Source organism: Melospiza georgiana, chromosome Z (assembly GCF_028018845.1).
Source record: "Melospiza georgiana isolate bMelGeo1 chromosome Z, bMelGeo1.pri, whole genome shotgun sequence".
NCBI classification, from domain to species: domain Eukaryota; kingdom Metazoa; phylum Chordata; class Aves; order Passeriformes; family Passerellidae; genus Melospiza; species Melospiza georgiana.
This window is the reverse complement of record NC_080465.1, coordinates 79,502,289-79,523,975: the sequence shown is the minus strand read 5'-3', so window position 1 is coordinate 79,523,975 and position 21,687 is coordinate 79,502,289. Positions and strand designations below refer to the sequence as shown.

Genomic DNA, 21,687 nt, shown 5'->3' with positions numbered 1-21,687 from the left:
TTTCAAGGGGGAAAATGTTAGAACTGCTTCCTGCAGAGAAATGGCAAACACCTACAAAAACTCAAAGACAAAAAAAACAACATTGCTAGAAAATCCAGAGATAGGGTTTCCTCTGACTACACACAAGGAAGCTTTACTTCCAACTGACTTGCTGCTGTGCTTATCTCTCAGCAGTAAAATGCATTCACCCATCCCAAGCTCTCAAAAAACCCTAGTGCAGTAATAATTACAAAACCACAAGCTTACATCCTCTGAAGGACATTATGCGTATGATGAAAGCTGCAAGGAACCTTTGTCAGGTTGTGCCTAAAGAAAGAAGGGATGGGAAATTAAGTGCTTACAGATACAAGGGAATAGGGAAAAAACCCAAAAAACAAATACAGGGAAGGGACAAAAAAAGGAAGCAAAACAAAACCAGAGAAATAACTGTTCATCTGGGACTGGTTAAATGCTACATGGCAGGCAGGGAATGCTGATAGGTTGCTTCATTGCATTTGGTGCAACACTGTTCAATATTCCTGACTGATAACATGTTTCCTTATCTGAAGGAAAAAGCGCCTTTAGTGTTGCTGAGGTGGTTGACTCGAACAACCCTAGTGCAGGTGAGAGAGCAGCAGCTGCTGGTCTTGCCAGCCTGCCAGCAGGACATCCTCTGGGCTCCTGGCTTTTTTCTTCCCTCCCTCCCTCCTTCTCCAATCAGACTAAATGAAATTGAGCTATTTGTGGGTTTAGAAGTGGCAACAGTTCAGCCCACTCCATCCCCAGGTGCCAAAGGGTTGAAACAAGAGAAAACTCTTACAGAACATTTGTGCACTTTCCAACTGCCACACAAGCAGCCAAAGAAACAGCTCAAGCTATGATTCAACTTCTGAGCAGCCCCAGGAAAAGAGTTAGGAAACTACCCTTACTCTTTTTTTTTTTTTTAAGTAAGGGAAGCCGATGTGAAACTTGGCATGGTCTGGACTTAAAAGAAACCCCAAAAGTTGTTGCGTTGCAGCCAGACATTCAAGCCAGCAGAGCAGAGGTTCCCAATGCTGGTATTCTCTCATCCCCTGCCTCCCTCCCCACTCCGGGGCATCAGCAACTGCACCCAGCAAGATCCTCTCCTGAATTCCCTCCCCTCCCATTCAGGATCGCATAACATCCCTGGGGCGATTGCTCACACGGAAAAGCAACATGAGGAAAGTATTTAATGCATGTTTATGTCTTTTAATATAGTGTAGCAGCTGGAATCAAAGGCAAAAACCCAGGGCCTCAGCACACGAGCATCATGGCTCTCCACAGAGTCCCCTTCTAATCACTGCTGCTCTCTGGACCACAGCTTTAGAAATCAAGCACTAACCCCTATTGCCTAATTAGCAGAGCAGTGTAAAGCTTAGAAACAGGCATATCTTCTTCCTCCCTAAGTGGCCACTGAATAAATGCTATATCCCCAGTTCACAGTCCCTTTTTACATTGCTGGCATTACCAGTCCTTTGTGTACCCACATGCTGTTACTTAAATTGCTTCCATGTTTTCATTACTTGCTCTCTGTGCTGTGTGTATTGAAACTCCTGCAAGAATGCTGAAGTGGTATTTCAAAGCACTGGGGACTGCTGGAGATGTAGCTGGAAATATTATGCAACAAGCTAAGGGGATTTTTCAAGTCCTGATAGAGTTTGCACTTCCTCGGGGGAAAAATAAATTTGGGTGCTACTCCATGATGTGCAGGACAACCACTCCCACCCACCAGAGGCACAAGAATGGCACTTGCAGCTCAGTCTGTGTATATTCTCTGCATCCACAAGCAAGGTGGTAAACCCAAATAATGCTCCTATGTGCAAAGGAAATGTGTGCATTGGGCCAAACTCTCCTGGCACAAATCCATAAAGGACAGTGGATTGATGCCAGCTGAAGGTCTGTCCCGCTCTTTAAATGTGTTGTTCCCTCCTTCTGCTGCCAGGAGCTGCTTTTCTGGAGCTTGTGCTGATTAAAGCAACAGGCAATCAAAACAGCCTAACGCTGAAATTTCAAAACCGCCAAAACCATTTAAATGTGACAAATCACTTTTTTTTTTTCCCCACAACCATTACTGCAGCTCGCAATGGTTCTGCAAGTTAAAGCAGAGGGTTCCTGCATGCTCTGCTCTTCCAGGGAAACACGCAGATAGACCAGAGAGCTACACATCCATGCAAATTTCAGCTTGCTGTTCCCGCCTAATTATCTTTCCTCCTAAAATTTCTGTACCCACCGCAAGATAGACATTGGCCATAGAAGAAATCACTTTGCCAGCACCAGAACTTTTGTCCCCCTCTCTCTCCCAACCTCCCTTTCTGCAGTGCCTTTGATCCCCCCTTGATGCGAGGGGTTCACAGCCTGATCCTGGAACCCCGCGAGCCGAGGGGCGGCCGTGTGTGCAATCGCCCGGGCTGCAGGGACCCAGGTTATTCCCCATCCTGGTGATGCGGGCTGCTGGTCTCCAGGCATCAGGCACACCCCTCGAGATCACAGCGCTGGGGTCTTCCAGACCCCTGCCGGGGACATCTCTGGCGCAGCTGCGGCTCAGCAGCTGCCGCGCGGCAGCCGTTGGGTGTTATGCTAATGGTGCACCGGGGCAGCAGCCTTCTCCCCATCTGCTCACAGCACCCACCTGCTGGGTGCTGAGGTTTTTTTTTTTGGTTTGTTTTAATGGCCAGATTAGACCAGTGTTGACCCAAAGCACTCCCAGCTTGAGAACAGGGCGTGTGTGAGCACGGCCCCAGCCAGCTCGGACCTCGCAGCGCAGGTGCCAGCTGGATGCAGCCGTGTCTGAGCCGTGGTCTGTTTCTTTCAAACTCCTTATCCTCCTGCAATAAAGTCATCACCCTGAGCATAACCATGCTACAAGGTGGTTTTTTTTAAACTATTGTTCCCACTGGATTTGTTTGGTTTTTGTTTGGGGATTTTCTTGTGCATAACTTCCTTATGCTTAGTTTTATTTATTCAACCTTTTGGATGACCATACAGAAAAGAACACACCTTCCATGACCATCAGACTGGGTGATACATAAAAATGAGGGCTCTGATTCTGTGCAGTCATATTCTCCACCCCATGCATGGTAAGTAGGGGTTTGCTGTTCTTTTTTTCCCCTCTGCATTGCCAAGGAAGGATTGCTTGTGACATCTTTGCTGTCACTGAGCATAGTCTCGTAAAACTGCTGTTTCCCCTGAGACCTCTACAAACATTCAGGGAGGACAGGAAAGTGGAAATTAGACACTGCTTGGTGCTAAGAAGGCAGCTCATCCTTTTCAAAAAGTGGGAAAATCTCAAAGTGTTATAGGGCCAAACCTCTGCTGTGTTAAAAAGAGATACCTCTTTCATGCCCATTGACTACATCATTTAAAAGATTAAGAGAAAAAAAATCCCCTTGAATTGGTTTTTTTTAGTTTGTTTTCAAGTTCTGCTTGTGAGAAAAGTACTCCAAAAGTGAGTGATCTTAATCTCCCTGGGCTCTGCCTTGAATCAATGGGAAATATTAATGCTCAAAAAAGTGATTTTCAGTCATGACAATTTTGGTGTACGTCCGTCTGCCAAGAGGATTTCTGCAGGAAGAGGTGGAGGAGAATTTCTCCAGGAAATTTGTCTCCTCAAGGCTTCACATAGCCCTTTGAGCACCCATCACATGTGTAAGGTGTGGGAGAAGGATCAAAGCTGGTTGAGCAGGAAAACCAAACCGTATCCAAGCCCTAATCAGAGGGTGCCTAAATCCCAGATCAATTTGTCCAGGTTTTGGAGACACTTGTGCACCTTTTATCAAATCTGGGTTATGTCTGAACTCATCATGAAACCTAAGGAGGCAGAGGTGAAGTATTTTTGCTATGATCTGACCAAACATACTTGGCAAATGCTTAGGATAGAAAATACCACTTATCCAAAAATCTGTGTCCCCAGCAGTGCTGCTTAATACACTCAAACTAAATTTGGTCTGTGTTCTAAGTGTAGGCGACACTACAGAAAAATCAAGCCAACATCAAATCGAAAGGGTGCTCCTGAAAACAGCTCGTATGAAGAAAGGAATTTCTTTCTCTCCTCATCCTTAAGTGAAAAAATAAAAAAAAAGTTCAATTTTTACCCAGACTTAAAGTACCAAAAATTTCTCTGCAGAAGGATATTTCAAGAAAATTATATGCATCTGGAAGAAAATGAGACTTATAATGGAAGTATTTTCTGTAGCATAACTATAGTGCTACTCACACAATGCTGTAATCAAGAATAATGGAGCCCATCACCCAGAATACAGGAATGAATTCAATTGTTCACCATGCACATACCTCTATTTTAAAAATGCAGTTGAATGCCTTTACTGCCAAAAGGCTTGAGCATTAGTGCTCAGGCATAAAGCAGTTTAGAAGTGGGCTCCTTCATTTCTCACTCATGTAATCATTAATCTCAAAACTCAATTACATACAAAAATAGAAGAAGCCTGGTTGAACTTTTGATCTCTTCTGAATTGGTTCATCTGAAGGATAGTTCAAGATCATTCCCCATGCATACGTGGCAGTGCAGGATGATACTTGCCCTGTGCTGCTCCAAGGCCAAATCTTGCAAAGGCTATGCCTTGGACACAAATTGTTTGAGAGGATCCATTCCTTCCCTCTCCCTCTGCTTCAGGAATTACGTAAAAGAATGGGACCTACCTTCTTTTTGGAGTGTGATCTGTCCTCCTCTTTAGTTGTTTTGCTATTTTTCCCAGTTCTGGAAAGTTTCTGCTCCCCAGACTGCTTGATGGTGATTTTGATCTCGGGAGGGCAAATGTAGTTCTCCAAGTTCTTTGGGGGCTTCTTCGCTCTCTTGGTGGTCTGGATCTTTAGTTTTAAACTCCCCTCCGTGAAGTTAGCCTCCTTGATGGAAAACTCCTGCTCCTCCAGGCCATCTCCCGCCACCCATTTCTCGCTGTCCGCATTGGAAGTGGAATCCACGTCTCTCCCGGAACCCAGCTCATCCTCTTCCTCAGGCTCCAGCCTCTCGCTGCCCACCGGGATCCCTTTCCCCGCTCCCGACGAAGACAGCATCGTCTCCCCTGCGCAGCCCGAGACTGGCGAGGCCTTGGTGGAGGTGACGGCAGCTGGCAGAAAGTCTGCCTCGCCTCCCCTTTGCCGGGAGCTGCTCAAAGTCTCTCTGGGCTCCATGGCAATATCGCAACGCCCCGGGGTTTGGCTGGAGGGAAGGGGAGCACGGAAGGGGACGAGGGAAGCAAGGGCGGATACGATCCCAGGGAGCGAATGGCAACTGTCCACCAAATTCAATGTCCCGGTCACCCAGAGGCTGCGAGATGCTCAGAAGAGACCAAATGTGCCACTGTGAAAAGAAAGGGGAAAAAAAAAAAAAAAGTGGAAGTTAGCACATGCACACGCATATCAAATCAGTGTGGAGATGTTTGAAACAGGGCACAGGCCACGCTCAGGCTTCCCTCGCAACATCTCAAGGGTTTTCGTTGGAGAAAGTGGGAACCAAGGCTCACCAGCATTTCTGAGGGCTGGATCTGACATCACAAAGCAATGAACAATTGCCATATCTATTGTTAAATTAATGACAATGGGCATATATAAAAAAAAAAAAAAAACCAAACACCCAAAGTGTTGTCTCAATGCAAACATCTTCAACTCGACTTATGCAATAAATGAGAGGACAGCCAGCTCTCCACACCCGTGAACCTCCTCATTACCTCAACATGCTCACTGTCACAGGGTTTCCAGCAGGGGAAAAAAGTAAACTCAGATACTTGCCTTGGGTTAAACAATAACCCAGTGATCAGAGCACAGAAAACATGGTGCTGCCCTCTGAATCAGCAGCAGAGTTTCAAACTCTCTGTTTCCTCACTTCCCAGGTGAGAGAGACATGCCCTTGGCTGCCAGCTATTCTAAGGGTAATCCTGCTTTGGATGAGCAATTCATTAGAGAGCAACTGCAGCCCAAGATGCTCTATGGGATACTGGAATTGCAGGAGGATCCACCCGGGCTTCTTTCAGGGCATGTCAGTGTCCCAAGCACTGAGGTGCATGGAGAAAAGCTAAACTCAAGGTTTTCCGGAGTTCTTCATGCCCTCATTCCACTGTTTTGTGGAAAAGTCTTGGGCTGGATGATGCACAGACTGTGCTCTCAACCTTGCAAATTTTTAGAACACCAGAGATGGAATCCTTTGAGATGGAAACACTCCTGCTTGGTACCTTACAAAGCCTCAGTTAAAGGGAGAAGCTGTGGATGTTCAGTTGAGGCAAAAGTTCTATCACCCAAGCAATTCTTGTTATTAGTAATACTTGTGGGGTGTTTTTAAAGGCATTGAGGTACTTTCATGCACCCTCCCTAAAACTGCCCTATTGCCACCCCACACACACCCCTCATGGCGAGCCAATTTCGGCCACAAAATTAGCAAAAGGATCCACAAAAAAGTGTTAAGTCCACAAAATTAGTGGAGAGAAATAAATATATTTTCTGGTACTTTAGGAGAAACAACGAGTAAGTAAAACTTCTGGCAAATGGAGAAGGAAACAGGAAGGCGCTGCCAGGAGTAGATGCTGGGAGCTCAGACTGGCTCTTTCAGGAGTAGCTCGCTGCTAGATTAGCTCAGCTACACTTGACCAACTGCCATCAAGATCTGAGCACAGCCAGGGGTTTCCCAGGTCATTCTTGGCAGCGATATGCCACAGAGAGAGAAAAAAAAAATGAAAATTATCTCGCTGCCTATCACCAAATCAGAACAAGAGTGCCAGTGTACACTGCTGTAAAGCACAGCTCACCTGGAAGAAACAGATGTCCTTGTACCACTAGCTTCTTTTTGCTTTCTAAAGGTACCTTGCAGGGGCTTGAAATTCAACAAGAAGTAATAACAAGTGTCTTTGATTAGTTATAGATACACATTTTCACTGGAGTGTGGCTGTCTGTCACTTTTCTGACCTGGGCATGACTAGTGGAAAGTCCTAAGTGTCCTATAGCTCCGTGAAATCACTGGGGACCAGGTCTCAGCAGACACAAATTCAAATAAAGTTCCCACAAATAGCACAAGCTGACAGCCCAAGCAGAAAGAAGAAAAAAGAAGAAAAAAACTCCCAACTTGGACTTGCTATCTGGCCTTAGGGATGGTTTCCATAGCTCACAGGAGATAGAAAGGCACCACAAAGATATTTATGCTTGAGTTGCACATCTCCTGGCAATAGTGGAGAGACTCATTTCCCAGAGCTGATCCTCCTGTGAGATGACCTTGAGGAACTGATAGCTCCGAGGTCTCATGCACGCCGGCCCTGACTCACCCTGTGGTCAGCCAGTCCCTCCAGTTCACCTCTGGGAAACAAGGATCGCACTTAGATCCCTCAAACCCATTGCAGAGTGGCTTGGTTAATGCCCTTACAAAGTGCCACACATTTTGAACCCAAACCATGTGGTAGTTGCTAATTACTAACACAATTAGTACATGAAAGCCGCCCCGGTTGCAAGGAGCTGCTCCACCTAATTGACTGACTTTGCACTTTGCCTCTCCTTGTGCTCGTGGAGGTGATGGGAGTCAAGAGACACCTTCCAATCAAGGAAAAGAAAAAAAAAAAAAAAAAAAAAAAAAAAAAAAAAAAAAAAAAAAGAAGTCTTATTTATCTGCCGTTTTACATTGTTAATCTACGCGGAGAGGGACACAGTGTACACACTCTCCTGGGCTGCAACACAAACACAAGGTGGTAAAAGCTCGGCGGTGCAGCATTCCAGGGAGTTACCGCTCTGGTATGCACGCATGTACAATGGGCACTGTGTGCCGGCCTCCGCCCACGGGCTTTTAACCTCTCTCGCTGCTGGCTGCAGAGAGCAGGCTCTGGAGCAGCTCAGCAGGGTGAGCCCGCAGCCACCAAGGGTGCAGGAAAGGGACAGCTGGAATTGCCTTTGTGAGCCAGCCCTCCTGGGACCCTCACCTGCGCGGGAGCTTCAATGCAGCTCCTGGACAGGAAGAGTCATTCAGGGTTTGAGCCATTGGGCAATGTTTTAGGGAGCGTGAATAAAAAGCCAGTTTTCTGGTTATGGGACCCAAACGCTGGGTCGTAATGTCCAAGCGCTCATCCCTGCTTGGCCGTGTGCCTCCAGCTCAGCATAAACGAGCAACAGATAAATAAAGCCGTAGCATCGCACCCGTGTCAGATGAATTCATGCCAAATCCACCTTAAAACCCAACTTAAAAATATTGGCCTCCTGTTCTGCCAAGAGTCTGCAGATGATATCACCAGACCCACAGGTAGCAACAAATAACCCTGCACTCAAGTGCTGCACCCAGAATTAACTGGGTCATTGTTCTAGATATCTCCTTACTCTCCTTCAGGGTTAATAGTTAAATGACTCGGGTGCAGGGACATCATACTCGTCTTTCTAGTTTGGGCAGGCTACCTGTGCTTTGACTAATTAGAAACCTCACTTCAGGCCTCTGAATGTGTAACCTCTGCGGGAAGCCTCCCCTCTCCTGAGTGCCTGTGAGCAGAATCACAGAATGGTTTGTGTTGGAAGGGACTCTAAAGCTCCTATCATTTCACCCCCCTGCTGTGGGCAGGGCCACCTTCCACTATCCCAGGTTGCTCCAAGCCCCATCCAACCTGGCCTTGGACACTTCCAGGGATGGGGCAGCCATCAGCCAGGGCTTTACCACCCTCACAGCGAAGAATTTCTTCCCAACATCCAATTTAAACCAACTCTCTGTTGGTTTAAAGCCATTCCTTCTTGTCCTGTTGCTGGAAGAGCTCTATTTCTATTTTAAATACCCAGGACATGGGGTATGTCTGAACTTCTAAGTGCTGACCCAGGCTGTCGTTCCAGGCCTCCAGTGCTCACCAGCATCAAGTCCTGTTCAATAAGCAGCTACAGAGGCATTTTACCATCCAAATTAAGCTCGCTGAGGAAAGTGTTACTGCTAGCAGGCTTCCTGCAGTCAAGTTAAATTTGAGGAGGATAATTCACAGGTGAATGACAATAAATTTCACAGAAGTTGGCATTAGCTCTTAATTAGGGAGAGATTCACACTTCCTCTGATAAGTACTGAGAAATAATCAAACGCCTGCTTGCTCAGCCTTGTTACCAGTGCTCAAGTTTCTTATCAGCTCCTCTGGGCACCTCAAACACTCTTATCGAGGCAAAGACCTTCAAGTGCAAAACCCCCATTTGGGTCATACTGCATGTCTCCTATTAGGGGCTCTGAATATGCTCCCTTCTTCTGCCTCAGGCAACCTGGTGCTTGTGAGTATTCAGATGCCCCAGCTATAAGGTGATTAAAGTGAAATTTTGCAGAGGACAAAAACAGAGGTGAGAGCCAATTGGAGGGAGGGAAAATCCATCCACTCGGGGTTTTCTGTGAATTGAAAGTGGACATAATACTTGGCACAGCTTTTGCCTTAAGCTTGGCCTCAGTGATCTTGGAGGTGGTTCTATGATTGTGTGATTCTAAGTGGGACAGCAACCACATTAGGAGCAAGCAAACACTGTTTTGACACAGGCAAGCAGGGCAGGCTCAGCTGCCCAGGGTTTCTGCAGTTCCTCTGAACTGCTCAAGCACTAGGAGCACCAGCAGGGAAGTGGGAGCAATGTTAAGAGGTGCTGTCCAAATTCCTTCTACACTAATGCCACTGTAACTACTGAGACTGCTTTAATTTCTTTCATAAAATCCAAAGTGAATGGGTGAAAAAGAAAAAAAGTCTGTTAAAAGGTTCAAGTCAGTGGAAACTAAAGCACAAGTCTGAGGCTGATGGGGGATGCAAAGGGGAGGTCACAACTTTTCAAACTCTGTGCCTATCAGGTTGCCTTTGGATTTTCCATTCTTCCATTGGACATTGCATTAAATCACTAATCTCTGCAAAATATCAGGAATCACGGAACCTTCTTTACATTCCATCCTCCTAAAACCATTCACCACAAAGCACTGGAGACTATGCAGCAGTGTTTAATGATGAGATTTCACCTTTCACTCCAAAGACTCCCAGGTTGCTTCCATGGTCATGGATGACACTGTGGAAATGCAGCTGCCTCTGGGCCAGAAGCCAGTGGACAACCCATGTTGCAGCCAAGGGCAAGTTTTGGTCAGAAACCTGCTTTTATGAGCAGTGTCTGTGAAACTTCAGAATTTGTCATGGGTCTTAAAAACCCAACATCCCGGCGTGTGACAAGCTGTACTCAACCCAGTTAACCCATACTGGAGTACAAAAATGGCCCCAGCCTCTTCCTTCATTATTGTTTTGCAAAAAGAAATTGGAATTTCATGCTTGGTTGTGGTCTCTGTCCATGCACTGCCAGATAGCCAGCAGCATGACTTTGATGCTGCTCAGGAACAGGCTTCTCATCACACTTCCGTGGAATGGGCAAGCACACAACATGAGGCTTAAAATTTCCTTTGTGGTGACTTAATGGGATGGGAAGATTTGTAAGCCATAACACCTGAGTGGTGCAGACAAGTGACATAACATGATACAATACAAAGTCTTCTGGGATAAAATTAAATCACTGCAATTTTTTTTTTTTTTTGAGCAAATTTGAACCAGTAGGAGTTTTTACTGGATCAGTATCATGTACCAGTACTGTATTTTATCCACAGCTCAGAGCCCTGGAGATAGATTTATGGCAACTTTGGACCACAGCCTCTCATACTTCCTGAGGGCATGATCCTCTGAGAGAACAACCCAACTTTGGCAGGGAGCTCAAATAATGACTATGGTAGTTATTTTCTGTCCACATTATGGATCACAGAGGAAACACCCTCTCCCTGTCACCTGCCTTGTGTCCATCTAACTAGGGTATGTAATTTATTAATAGGGTGAATTAGAAGAAATTTGATTGCTCTTCATATGGTCCCTCTGTCTCCAGCTCTGCTTTTGTTCAAATCTTCTAACTCTGCCTCTGATTTTGCATGGATTACGTGAGGAATTTCTACAAAGGGACAGGATGCAAGCTGTCCCAGAGGTGGGTTATCCACGTGGAAACAAGGAGCAAGAGTTAATGTCCGTTGCCAGAAATGTAATCTTCACTTGTTTCCATCAGATTGTGCTGAGTCCAAGAGCTACCATCCCTCTGCACCTCCTGAGCGACACTGACTGATGGCTGTGCCTCCGTGTGCCCAAGTGTGGCAAAGGGAGCCAGGAAAAGTCACACTGGAGGGGAAAAGATGTGGTAAACCAAATATCTGTCACAGCCAGATGAAGCTGCAAACATCCTGCCCAAGACAAAGAGGCAGAAATAAATGAAAATCCAAGCACACCTGTAATTACAGAGGCATGTAATTGTGCACATTACACACAGACACACACACACACACACACACACACGTATCTGTCTTCTCAACATAGACACATTTAGAGTAGATTATGGAATCATATCTGACTCCATAATTAGGTTTGAGACTTTATAATTAGATCAGATAGTCACCTTTCTATGTAAGTAACTAGCTATCATAGAGGGCTTGCAGGAGGGCCAGCTGAATGATTAAACAACTGACACGGCCATAAATCACAAGGACAATAAAAGCAATACTGCCCAAGGTACAGCTGTGGCCAGCGTAGCAAAGCACCCCTCTGGAGGAGCAGGAGAGGTGCCCATCACGCTGCCCAAGGGCTTTTACAAGCTCCTGCCTCAGAAATCTACCAAGGTTTTGCAAATCTACTCACTCATAACCTAAAAGCTGTGTCAGTGTTGGGAAAGGGAGTGCAGTCATCCGACCTGTGAACACCTTCTCACAGAGGTCTGTCTTCTTGTCTCTAAAATGATCAAACTCCTCCCATTTGTTCTCTCCGAGGTAGGCAACAAAAACTTGGTTTGTGTTGGAAGGGACCTTAACAACCGTCTTTTTCCAGCCCCCTGCCATGGGCAGGAACATTTTCCACTAGACCAGGTTGCTTCAACCTCAAGTCCAACCTGGCCTGGAACATTTCCAGGCATTTACAACTTCTCTAGGAAATCAAGGGTAGTGTTTGATCCTAATGACATCCATAACTGGCATGTGGTTTTTGCCCATTTTCCTTGTGAACGTCAGGCCTCCAGGACACTGAAAAGCAGAAGGAGATGCCAGCTGTGCCTCAGCTCATTACAACACAAAAAAGTCAAGCTGGTAAATTTGCCTAAGTCAGATCAACAACAGGTTGCTGAGCTCCCAGACCAATGATCATCACTCTCAGTGTGATGCACGATCAGAGGTGACTCCTGGCTTGACCCAGGAGACCACCCTGAGCACTCTGCTGGATGCAGCTGAGCGTGTGCCACTGCAAGGATAGAATTTATTCCATTAACAACAGCCATAAAACTCTTTGGGAAGAAGTGTCAATGTGCACAGAAGGGGACTTAAATACTTAGTATGTTCCAGCCAGCTCGTGCCAAGCACACCATCCTGGAGGTAGCAGCAGCTACTCCAGGCTACAAATGGAAAGTTTTATGGGTATTTAGGGAAAGGTTATTGGCACAGAGATCAGCCACAGAAAGCAAACCCCTGTACAATTCCATCATCTGTGTTACCAAACTTTCCTAGATTGACTCTGCTCTTGGAGAGCTGCCATCATACACAGTAGCCTCCTTCTAACACCGTCATGGCAGAGCAACAATCTCTTCTTCTCCCTCTGATCAAACATTTCCCTCTGCACCACGAAATGTGTGGAAAATTATTTCTCTGCATGAATCATTAATGAGAGTTTTGTTTTTATTTACTGCTGCTGCCACAGAACTCCTTCTTTCACCTTTTTTTTTCCCTCCCCTTCTCCATTATTTCATTTTTGCTCGCTCATGTGCCAAATAGACCAGCTTCCTCTTCCTTTGGGAAAAACAGAGAAATAAATAAAATCTAACAGCACATCTGATGGGGAATGCACCATGTCTTGGCTCAGCATCCGTTCCTCAGAGCCATAAGTGATGGCACAAGGAGGACCTAAAAGGCTTCAGTCCAGGATCTATCCCGTGCCCAGTCTGGAGTCTGTACAAACAACACATCCCATGTTATTCCATTCTGTGTGCTTCAAACCATGCTGGGAGTAAGAAAGTTTGGATTTTGTCCATCCAGGACACTGCACTGTGTGTTTCCATGCTGAGTAAGCAGTGGTGCCTTGCTTGGTCCTGTAAAATACACTAAGCGTCCCCAACACCAAGAGGGGACTGTGAGAAAAAGGGGTGTCTAAAGGGCATACAAGAATAGCAATAATTTGGGGTATCTGAAGGAAAACATTGGGAGTGCTTTGTCCTGCAGAATACATCAGGTTTTTTGGGGAAAGAGAATGTCAGGGCCAGAAATACAAGAAATTCCCTTAAAGCCTCATAGATAGAAGAAGACAAAGATGAAGAAGACGAAGGAGAAGAAGGAGAAGGAGAAGGAGAAGGAGAAGGAGAAGGAGAAGGAGAAGGAGAAGGAGAAGGAGAAGGAGAAGGAGAAGGAGAAGGAGAAGGAGAAGGAGAAGGAGAAGGAGAAGGAGAAGGAGAAGGAGAAGGAGAAGGAGAAGGAGAAGGAGAAGGAGAAGGAAGGAGAAGGAGAAGGAGAAGGAGAAGGAGAAGGAGAAGGAGAAGGAGAAGGAGAAGGAGAAGGAGAAGGAGAAGGAGAAGGAGAAGGAGAAGGAGAAGGAGAAGGAGAAGACGAAGCAGAAGGAGAAGGAGAAGGAGAAGGAGAAGGAGAAGGAGAAGAAGAAGAAGAAGAAGAAGAAGAAGAAGAAGAAGAAGAAGAAGAAGAAGAAGAAGAAGAGGAAGAAGAGGAAGAAGAGGAAGAAGAAGAGAAAGAAGAAGAAAAGGAAAAATCAGGAGGCAAAAGCTGCACTGGACACTGGTGGATGCAGCTGGATGCACACGGGACAAAGAGCAGCTCACAGTGCTGGGGCAGTGATATCAAGAGGCACAAAAACATTAGCTGGGAGCATGCTGATGGGAAGACCTGAGGCCAGGAATAAAGGCAAGATAACTGACAGCTGCTGTGGGCAAAGAGAAGGAACACCTTTGCCTCTAATGAGGCTGAAGAGGAAGTGGTTACAGAAGTGCTGCGTGAAGTTGAGTCAGGAGGAGATAAAAGCCTGCTGAGTATCTGCAGGCCTGAAAGGCCTCTCCAGCTCAATTACTTTACTGTGCTCTTTGCACACATCGGGCTCCCTCCAAGGCAGCACAGAGGGTCAGGAGCCCCAGATTCACCACTCAAATCCTTATTGAAGCAGGACCAGCACTTTGGATTATTAGTCCTATAGACCCATAGAATCATTCAGGTTGAAAAAGCCTTCTAAGATCATGGAGTCCAACCATTCCCCAGCACTGCCGAGGCCACCCCATGTCCCCAAGTGCCACATCCACACATTTTTTTGATCACCTCATGCATGGTGACTTTAACACTTTCCAGGGCATCCTTTTCCGATGGCTGGCCAACCCTCCAGGAAACAATTTATTCTTGTTATCTAATCTAAACCTCCACTGGAGCAACTTGAGACCGTTTCCTCTCATTCTGTCACTTGTAATACTTCTAACACTGACTCCAGGAGGATGTTAAAAGTTGGGACGGGATCAACACTTGAAGAGGAATCTAGTGTTGAGTCAGTCATGGTTACCACCTCTCTTCACCAATGAACCTTGGATTGCCGTCTCTTAATCTGAATCCTTCACTTATCTCCCAGCCAAAGTTTGGTCTGTTGGCTGTGATGGGCCAAGAGAGCCCTGAACTGAGGTGTCTGTGCTGCTGCTCCCCATCTGGAGATGGCTGTGGGCTTGAATAAGTTCTCAGCTCCTACCTAGAAGCATGCCACAGCTTATCGTTATTTTATTTTTTACTCACACTACTTTTTTTAATCAAAGGTTTTCCTTAAGGACTTTGGGAGGTCTGTTTGCTGAGCTAAGGATGAAGAAAGTGTTCTGTCTTAAAAGCCACACCTACAAGACAGCGTGTTTTAAGAGCAGATGTCTCTTCCATGCTGGTGATAGATGTGGAGGAGCAGGACTCATGCTCCTGTGAGTACCCCCTGTGACACAGAACTCTAATCTAATGTACCCAACACCTGTGAAAAAAAAGCCATTTATGACTCCTATCCAATTTGGATTTGTTGGGCCAGTGCCCTTCTCTTTAAGCCAACAGCCTACAAGAATACCATTAACTTCAGGATGTCTACACTCCAATCTGTCATGGCATCAGGAACCATGGCCTCCAATTTTTGTCTCACTCAAACACCAAAAGATGACAGAGGCCATCAAGAAACCTTACATCCATAAGATAGAGACTACTGTCATCTTTAAAAGCATGCAGGTAGAATAATTAAAAAGGGAAAGTGTTTCCTTTTTCCGCTCTCACTTTTTCTGAATCGATGGAAAACAAAACTGATAGCTGGAGAGGCTTATTCAACTTTTCAGGAAGAAAATTGTCACAAAACAGAGAGAAAGCATGCCATTTTTCAGCCCATTAGTTGAAGATTTATGGAAATTGCAAGGATGTGGATGTATGGGTTAATATTTTTAACTGATTTGCAGCCTTAGGAACAATAGGCATGTATAGTAACACTTTGCCCAGATGCCTGCTACAGCACTTTACATGTGTACAGTCCTGTTTGAACACTTACTGAACTCCCCCAGTTAAGCTTTGTGTCTCTGATCCCTTCTGAAAAAGAACTAAGGGATTCAGCAGAGAATTATTCCCAGTATAGAATTCTATTGAATTCCCACTATAGAGCTCCATAGGAAGGCTTTAGAGAGAGAGAAAAAAAAAAAAAAAGAAAAAAAAAAAGGGGGAAAAGAAAAACTACAGGAAGGGTTTCCTTGTCTAGGAAACTAATAGGATTTCAGAGGAGTTTCAGTAGAAACCCCACCACATTCTCCAAAGCCAAGTATTTAGTGAGTCTTGAGGAGAGGTAGACATGGATCACAGCATCACTCCAGAATATGCTGGGTCTGGAAACACAGAGGGAAGTTAGGCCAGTGTCCAAGTCTTAGAAATCACATCAGTCGGACATTCAGGATATGTGGATTCATATTGAGGGAAGACGTGCCTGTAACACCTTGCAGCTTGAACTCTGGTTTGAGTATCATCATTTTCTCCCTTCCATCTTAAAACTGGCTTCTCCGTCTGCTAAAATGCCAGGGCAAAAAGAGGATGATTCATTGTATACATATATATCTCAGTTTTAAAGGTTAAGGCTAACAAAAATTTCAAAGTAACTTAAAACCTCAGGCTTCCAGTCTTTAACCCATCTCTAATTTTGAGGTGTTTGAGTGAGTCCTGGGTTACCCCATGCTTGCCTACCACACATTCATTCTTCTGAAAAGATTTCCCAAGTACTGTTACTAGTTATGCCATACTACGGTAGAGGAAACTTTGCTGTCACTGCTGCCATCCTCACAGAGCTCTTGTCTGCCCAGGATTGCACAGCAGCCCTCACTGAGCCGGGAATACACTCTTTTCAGAAGATGAGTAAGTGGCCCCACGACAGTATTTAGCCACAATGCCATCTCCTCCCAATGTACTGCAGAGCCAAGCCTTGGGCCACCTCGTGCTCCGGTGCTCACCAGGGCAGGTCAGAGCCTTGTCACCACCTTGTGACCTCAGGTTTGTGTGGAAATTGGCCTCCTCTTGCATGGCTTTTCCACTCATTCAAAAGGGCACATCACACTCAGCAGCCCTGCACAGGAAAGGTAACTCATCCTCACCACCTGCACAACTCCTGTATTCCCTGAAAAACCCCTGTGCTGGATGGACAAGGACACGAGCCCCACCAGAGTGCCTGCTCATGAGCAGGAGCAAACCTGACCCCGGGGTGTGTGAGCAGCACCAAGGTCTGTATTCCCAGAGTATTTCCCTGGACACCTTCCTCTTTGGTCACCTGCTCTTCAAAGTTTCTGCTTGGTCTTTTGAAGAGACATAAAAGACAACAAAACCCTAAATGAAGTAATGTCAGAAGGTTTCTTTTCATACCCAGTCATCTCAAACCTTACTGAAAAGTTCATCATTGCATTTGGACAATTTGTCCTCCAAAGTAAACCCAGCTCCAAAAGGGCAAAATAGCTCCTAACCCTGCTCTCTCTCAAGAGCCGATAAATAGAAATTAGGTGCTTCCTTCACTCATTTTCTCAGCTCTGAAAGATTCTCTGACTGCTTTTATTCAATTTCAGAAATTATTTTGTCTTCCTTTATTCCCTCAGCTGTTCATTCCCTAAACTTTGTACTCTCTACAATCAGTCAAATGTGAATTCAGAATCCAGCTGCTTGTTGCAGAGCTGTGCTTGGTCCCAGCACCCAGCAGACCCCTAAACAGGTCCAAAAATCCAAATGAACTTCAGGTGAAGCCTTCTCACTGGGAGGAGAAAGAAACAGTCTCCAGGTGTTGCTAACCACATACACTTGCAAACTCATTTAATGTCTATATCAGAAGGAAAGAGAAGTCCCAATATCCAATGTTTGCAAATCGCTTTCAGATCTGACAGTCCCCCCAGGCTCAAACACTGAGTTGAGGGGTTTTGAAGTTCATCTTTAATCAAGGTGACAATTTCCTAAAAGTGTAAGTCATTTTATTTCCTCAGCAAGAATAACGGGAAAGAGAGCCTTTTTCTATCAAGCTGGAAAGAAAGTAATGAGAACAGAACCTACAACAGCAGCAAAACCAGTCCCAGTAGAAACCACAAGCCCTGCAGCAGAACACTGGGAACCTTCTCCACTAAGGTTCTCCCACAGAGTCTCACCTTCCTCTCTTTGCACTAGCTCTAAACTTTGTGTTTATGCTGCCCTAAGGTTTCCTGGACTTCCCAGCAATGAGGCTAGACCTTACCATGGATTTCCTCTGTCTACTTATTATTTTATAGGTCACTTATATTAGAAAAATATTCCTCCCTGTTAGGGTGGTGAGGCCCTGGCACAGGTTTCCCAGAGCAGCTGTGGCTGCCCCTGAATCCCTGGGGGAGTTCAAGGCAAACTGGACAGGGCTTGGAGCAGCCTGGGATAATGGAAGATGTCCGTGCCCACGGTAAGGGGTGGAATGAGATGATGCCTAAACTCCCTTCCAACACAAATCTCTGATTCTGTGATTTTTACACACAGATTTGCTGCCCTCATTACCTGAAGCACGCTTAAACACAGCACTTAAAAATCTAAAACCCTGCATGCCTGCATGCCGTGGTGGGCAAAATGCATGTTCTGAGCATGGCTTAAAATCTGTCCCCCTGTGCTTCATGGAGAGCATTTTGGCAGTCATTAATTCTGCCTTTCAGCATTGCCACAGGCCCACAGATCACAGATACTCCAGAGATGGGTGGTTGATGGGGAGCAAGGAAAACCGCCTAGGCATATGGTTAAACAAATCAGTCATCAGTTCACTGGGACATCTTTCATTTCCATCACAGCAATCTGTTGGATCCCAGAACTGTTTTTACGTGGTTCATTAGACAATAGCCTTTCTTGCTACTAGTTAGGTCAAGAGTCAAAATTGCTGTGTAATTGCAAGTCTCAGGGCACAAGGCAAGAGTTTTCAGTCCTGGAGGGTGTTGTCCAAAGAGGAAAGAAAACAGAAGGGAAAGATTATGTGTGAGAAATTGAGCCCTACTGAGAGGGAAAAAAAGTCACTGAAACTGGGATTAGGCAAATCTGGTAATGGAAAACAAGAGTCCTGTTGGCAAATTGGCACTTGCACCTAAGGGATGTGTGTGGTAGGGAAAAGGAGCTCAAAGGATGGGTCAAAAAAGAGCAGAAGAGGAGATTAAGCAGCATCTGAAGCCAAAAAAAATTATGGTTGCACCTTTCTGAGCATTTAACTCCTAGAGTTAATTAAGCACACAGCAATAGCAGTTGTTAAACAAGAACAGTTCCCAACTTAATCAAAGTACAATATTATTGAAAACAATACAGAGCAACCTCAGAAGAGAAACCATTGTATATCAAATCAAGCTAAATAGCTCAGTTATGATCATTATTAATAATAAATCATGGCCACTGTTTCTTTTGTTTGCCAACAACCAACATAGTTTATGGCTCTGCACAAACCTAACACACCATTTTATAGCATTTCAAAAAGTGCGTCCTCCTAAAATGATAATGTGTTAATAATCTATGCTGGGCTTTTTGGCAGGAATCAAAAAGCTCAAACGACTTGAAATAACATCAGCTAAAAATTATTTATTCCCCATCCCTAGTTGCAGAGAAAACAGAGGTTTTCTTGGCTCAGTTACTTCTCAATAGACTTCTGGTTTCAATTAAAATTTTGAGTCTGAGAAGTTTAAAAAAAAAAAAAAAGTTGAAGCCAATAAGAGATGGAAGAGAAGTCTCCATTCACTGAGTGTTTCTGCCTTTGTTTTTTCCCCTATTTTTACATAACCCTTCTGAGCTAAGAGCACAGATTAAAGTACAAGTCCATTGTGTGGATGGGCTTTTTTTTTTTTTTTCGCCTTTCAGCTAAAAAACAAATGGAGATGGAAAAAAGTTTCTCCTTTGAGTGGAAGGAGCTTCTGATGAGGGTGTAATCTCAGCAAAGGCTGAGGAAGTGCAGAAAGCTGTGCATGAAACAGACACTTGCACATTTTCCTATGAACGTGTCCAGTCCCTGGAAGGGTTTGGGGCCAGGCTGGATGGGGCTTGGACCAGCCTGGCCTAAGGGAAGGTGTCCCTGCCCTGGGGGAAAATGGGGCTGGAACGAGATGAGCTTTAACATCCGTTCCAACCAAAACATTCTATGATTCTGTGATTCCCTGATAAGAACATTTTTTTTTTTTGCTGTCCACAACACAAGGCTCCACTTGTTTCCTCAGGTTCATACTGTCCCTACCTGTCTTCAGACACCTGATAACACCATTTCTGCAGCTTGCACCGAGTCCACCCTGCATGCAGGGGCTCCCAAACCACCGATCCTTCCCATTTGGGCCCGCAATATTCCCCCCAGGACTGGCTTTGCCAGCAGCCCTCTCCTCCTGGAACAATTCCACCCACGCCAGGAGGCTCAGATGCTCTCCCCGACAGCGGAGCACTGGCCAGCTCTGCCCTCTCCTCTGCATCCCCTCCCGTGTGTGTGTGTGAGACAGACGGACACAGAAGGACACACGGAGGGTCCCCCGCACCCCAGAGCGGGGCCGGTGCCTAATGAAACACCTCTGCACGCCGCGGGAGCAGCCTGCCAGGCTCTCCATCCTCGCTCTCCTCCCAGAGCCCGGCTGGGTGAGCCCGGCTCCCGGCAGCCGCGGGGACACCGCCACCCCACGGCACCGGAACGGGTGGGCGCTCCCCTCGCATCCCCCGTGCGCATCCCCAGGGCACCGTACCCCTCTCATCTCCCCACCGAGGCCAGGGCAGCTGCCCGCCGGGGGTGTCCGAGCCGGGTGTGCCCCGTGTCCCCCCCGCCCGCCCGGCTTGGGCTCCCAGCGGCCAAGTGCCTTTCGAGCATCAGGCGTCAGGCCCGGGATTATCGGGGCCGTTTATTTGAAGCGGAAACGAATCGGAAATCCTTCTCTCAACTGCCTTTTGGAGACATAAATACGGCAGGCGGGCGGGCAGGCGGGCGGGCGGGCGGGCAGGCGGGCGGGCGGGCGGGCAGGGGCAGCGCGGGGAGCGCCGTGCCCGCCGGGGCGCTGCGATGTTGGGATGCGAACACACGGGCGCACACACACTCACTCACACCGACACACGGGGTGCGCCCGGGGCTTCGACAGGGGACCCGAATTCCCCTTGCCCTGCGGGGGAACCCGGCCAGGAAGGGGTGTGAGTGTGAGTGTGAGTGCGAGTGTGAGTGCGAGTGTGTGAGTGCCCGCGCCGGGCAGAGCCTTGCGCCAGGGCTGGGGCTGACAAAAGCCGCCCGAGGCTGCGGCTGCGGGTCAGCCCCTGCTCCGGGAGCAGCAGCCCGGTGCCCCGGCCGGTGCTCAGCCTGCCCACGGCCCGACTCCGCTCCCGCCCCCGGCGGGTCCCGAGGGCGGCGATCCCCGCCGTACCAAGAACCATCACCCAGCGCCGAGCGTGGCGGCGGGGCGGGATGGGGGGTGTCCCGCCTGGCTAATGACTGCCCCCCGCGCCGTCCTCCTGCCGCTCCGTTGTTCCCCAAACCCGCGGCTTTTCGGGTCGCCGCGCGTCCTTTTCAATGTCAAAACACGGCGGGGCCACCCCGGGGCAGCGGCGCCCCCCGGTTCGGCCGCGGAGCCCCGCGCACACACACAGCGCTCACACTCACGCTCACTCGCACTCACACACACGCACAAATCCCCGTAAGGTTACAGCGCTGCTCTCTAGCTCCACTTAACCTGCAATTTACGGAGCGGGAGGGGGGTCGTGTCCCTCTCCCTCCCCAATTTCCACATAGCTGCCACCTACGCGTACAAACACATGTGGGCTCCCCAAAGCGGGGGCCGGGAGAGGGGGGTATATGGCGGGCGTGTGGGGTGGCGGTGGTGGTGGTTGGGGAATAAATACATGATTCAAACTCCTGGAGAAAAAAATTCCAGCCCTTTCCCGGTCTCGGAGGCAGCACCGGTGCCCCCCGCCCCACGAGAGCCACACACAGACACGCACACATGCTCCCAAGGAGGCACAAAGCGTGGGGAGGGAAGGGGTCGGAGGGGATGGGGAGGACGACTCGCATGCAGTGCACAGAGGAGAAATGTTCCCCCCTCCCCAAAAAAAAAAAAAAATTAAAAAAAAAATAAAGCCCCTTTCCGCGCCATTGCAAAGTCGCAACAGAGAGGAGGGGGAAAAAAAAAAAAAAGAAAAAAAAAAAAAAAAAAGGACGACATTAACTTTTGCATGCAGGAGGGGGAAAAATTAAA

The 21,687-nt window shown here is 47.0% G+C and overlaps 1 protein-coding gene across 3 annotated transcripts in view; it reads right to left on the bottom strand.

Moving 5' to 3' along the window:
* The window catches only part of SETBP1 (SET binding protein 1), a 270,942-nt gene that overhangs the window by 248,546 nt on the left and 709 nt on the right, over window positions 1–21,687 (bottom strand). For all 3 annotated transcript variants that reach the window (XM_058043294.1, XM_058043295.1, XM_058043296.1), the window contains exon 2: window positions 4,657–5,317. In XM_058043294.1, coding sequence (XP_057899277.1) covers window positions 4,657–5,148 — 492 coding nt within the window. In that variant the 5' untranslated portion in view covers window positions 5,149–5,317. The remainder of the gene's footprint in view (window positions 1–4,656; window positions 5,318–21,687) is intronic.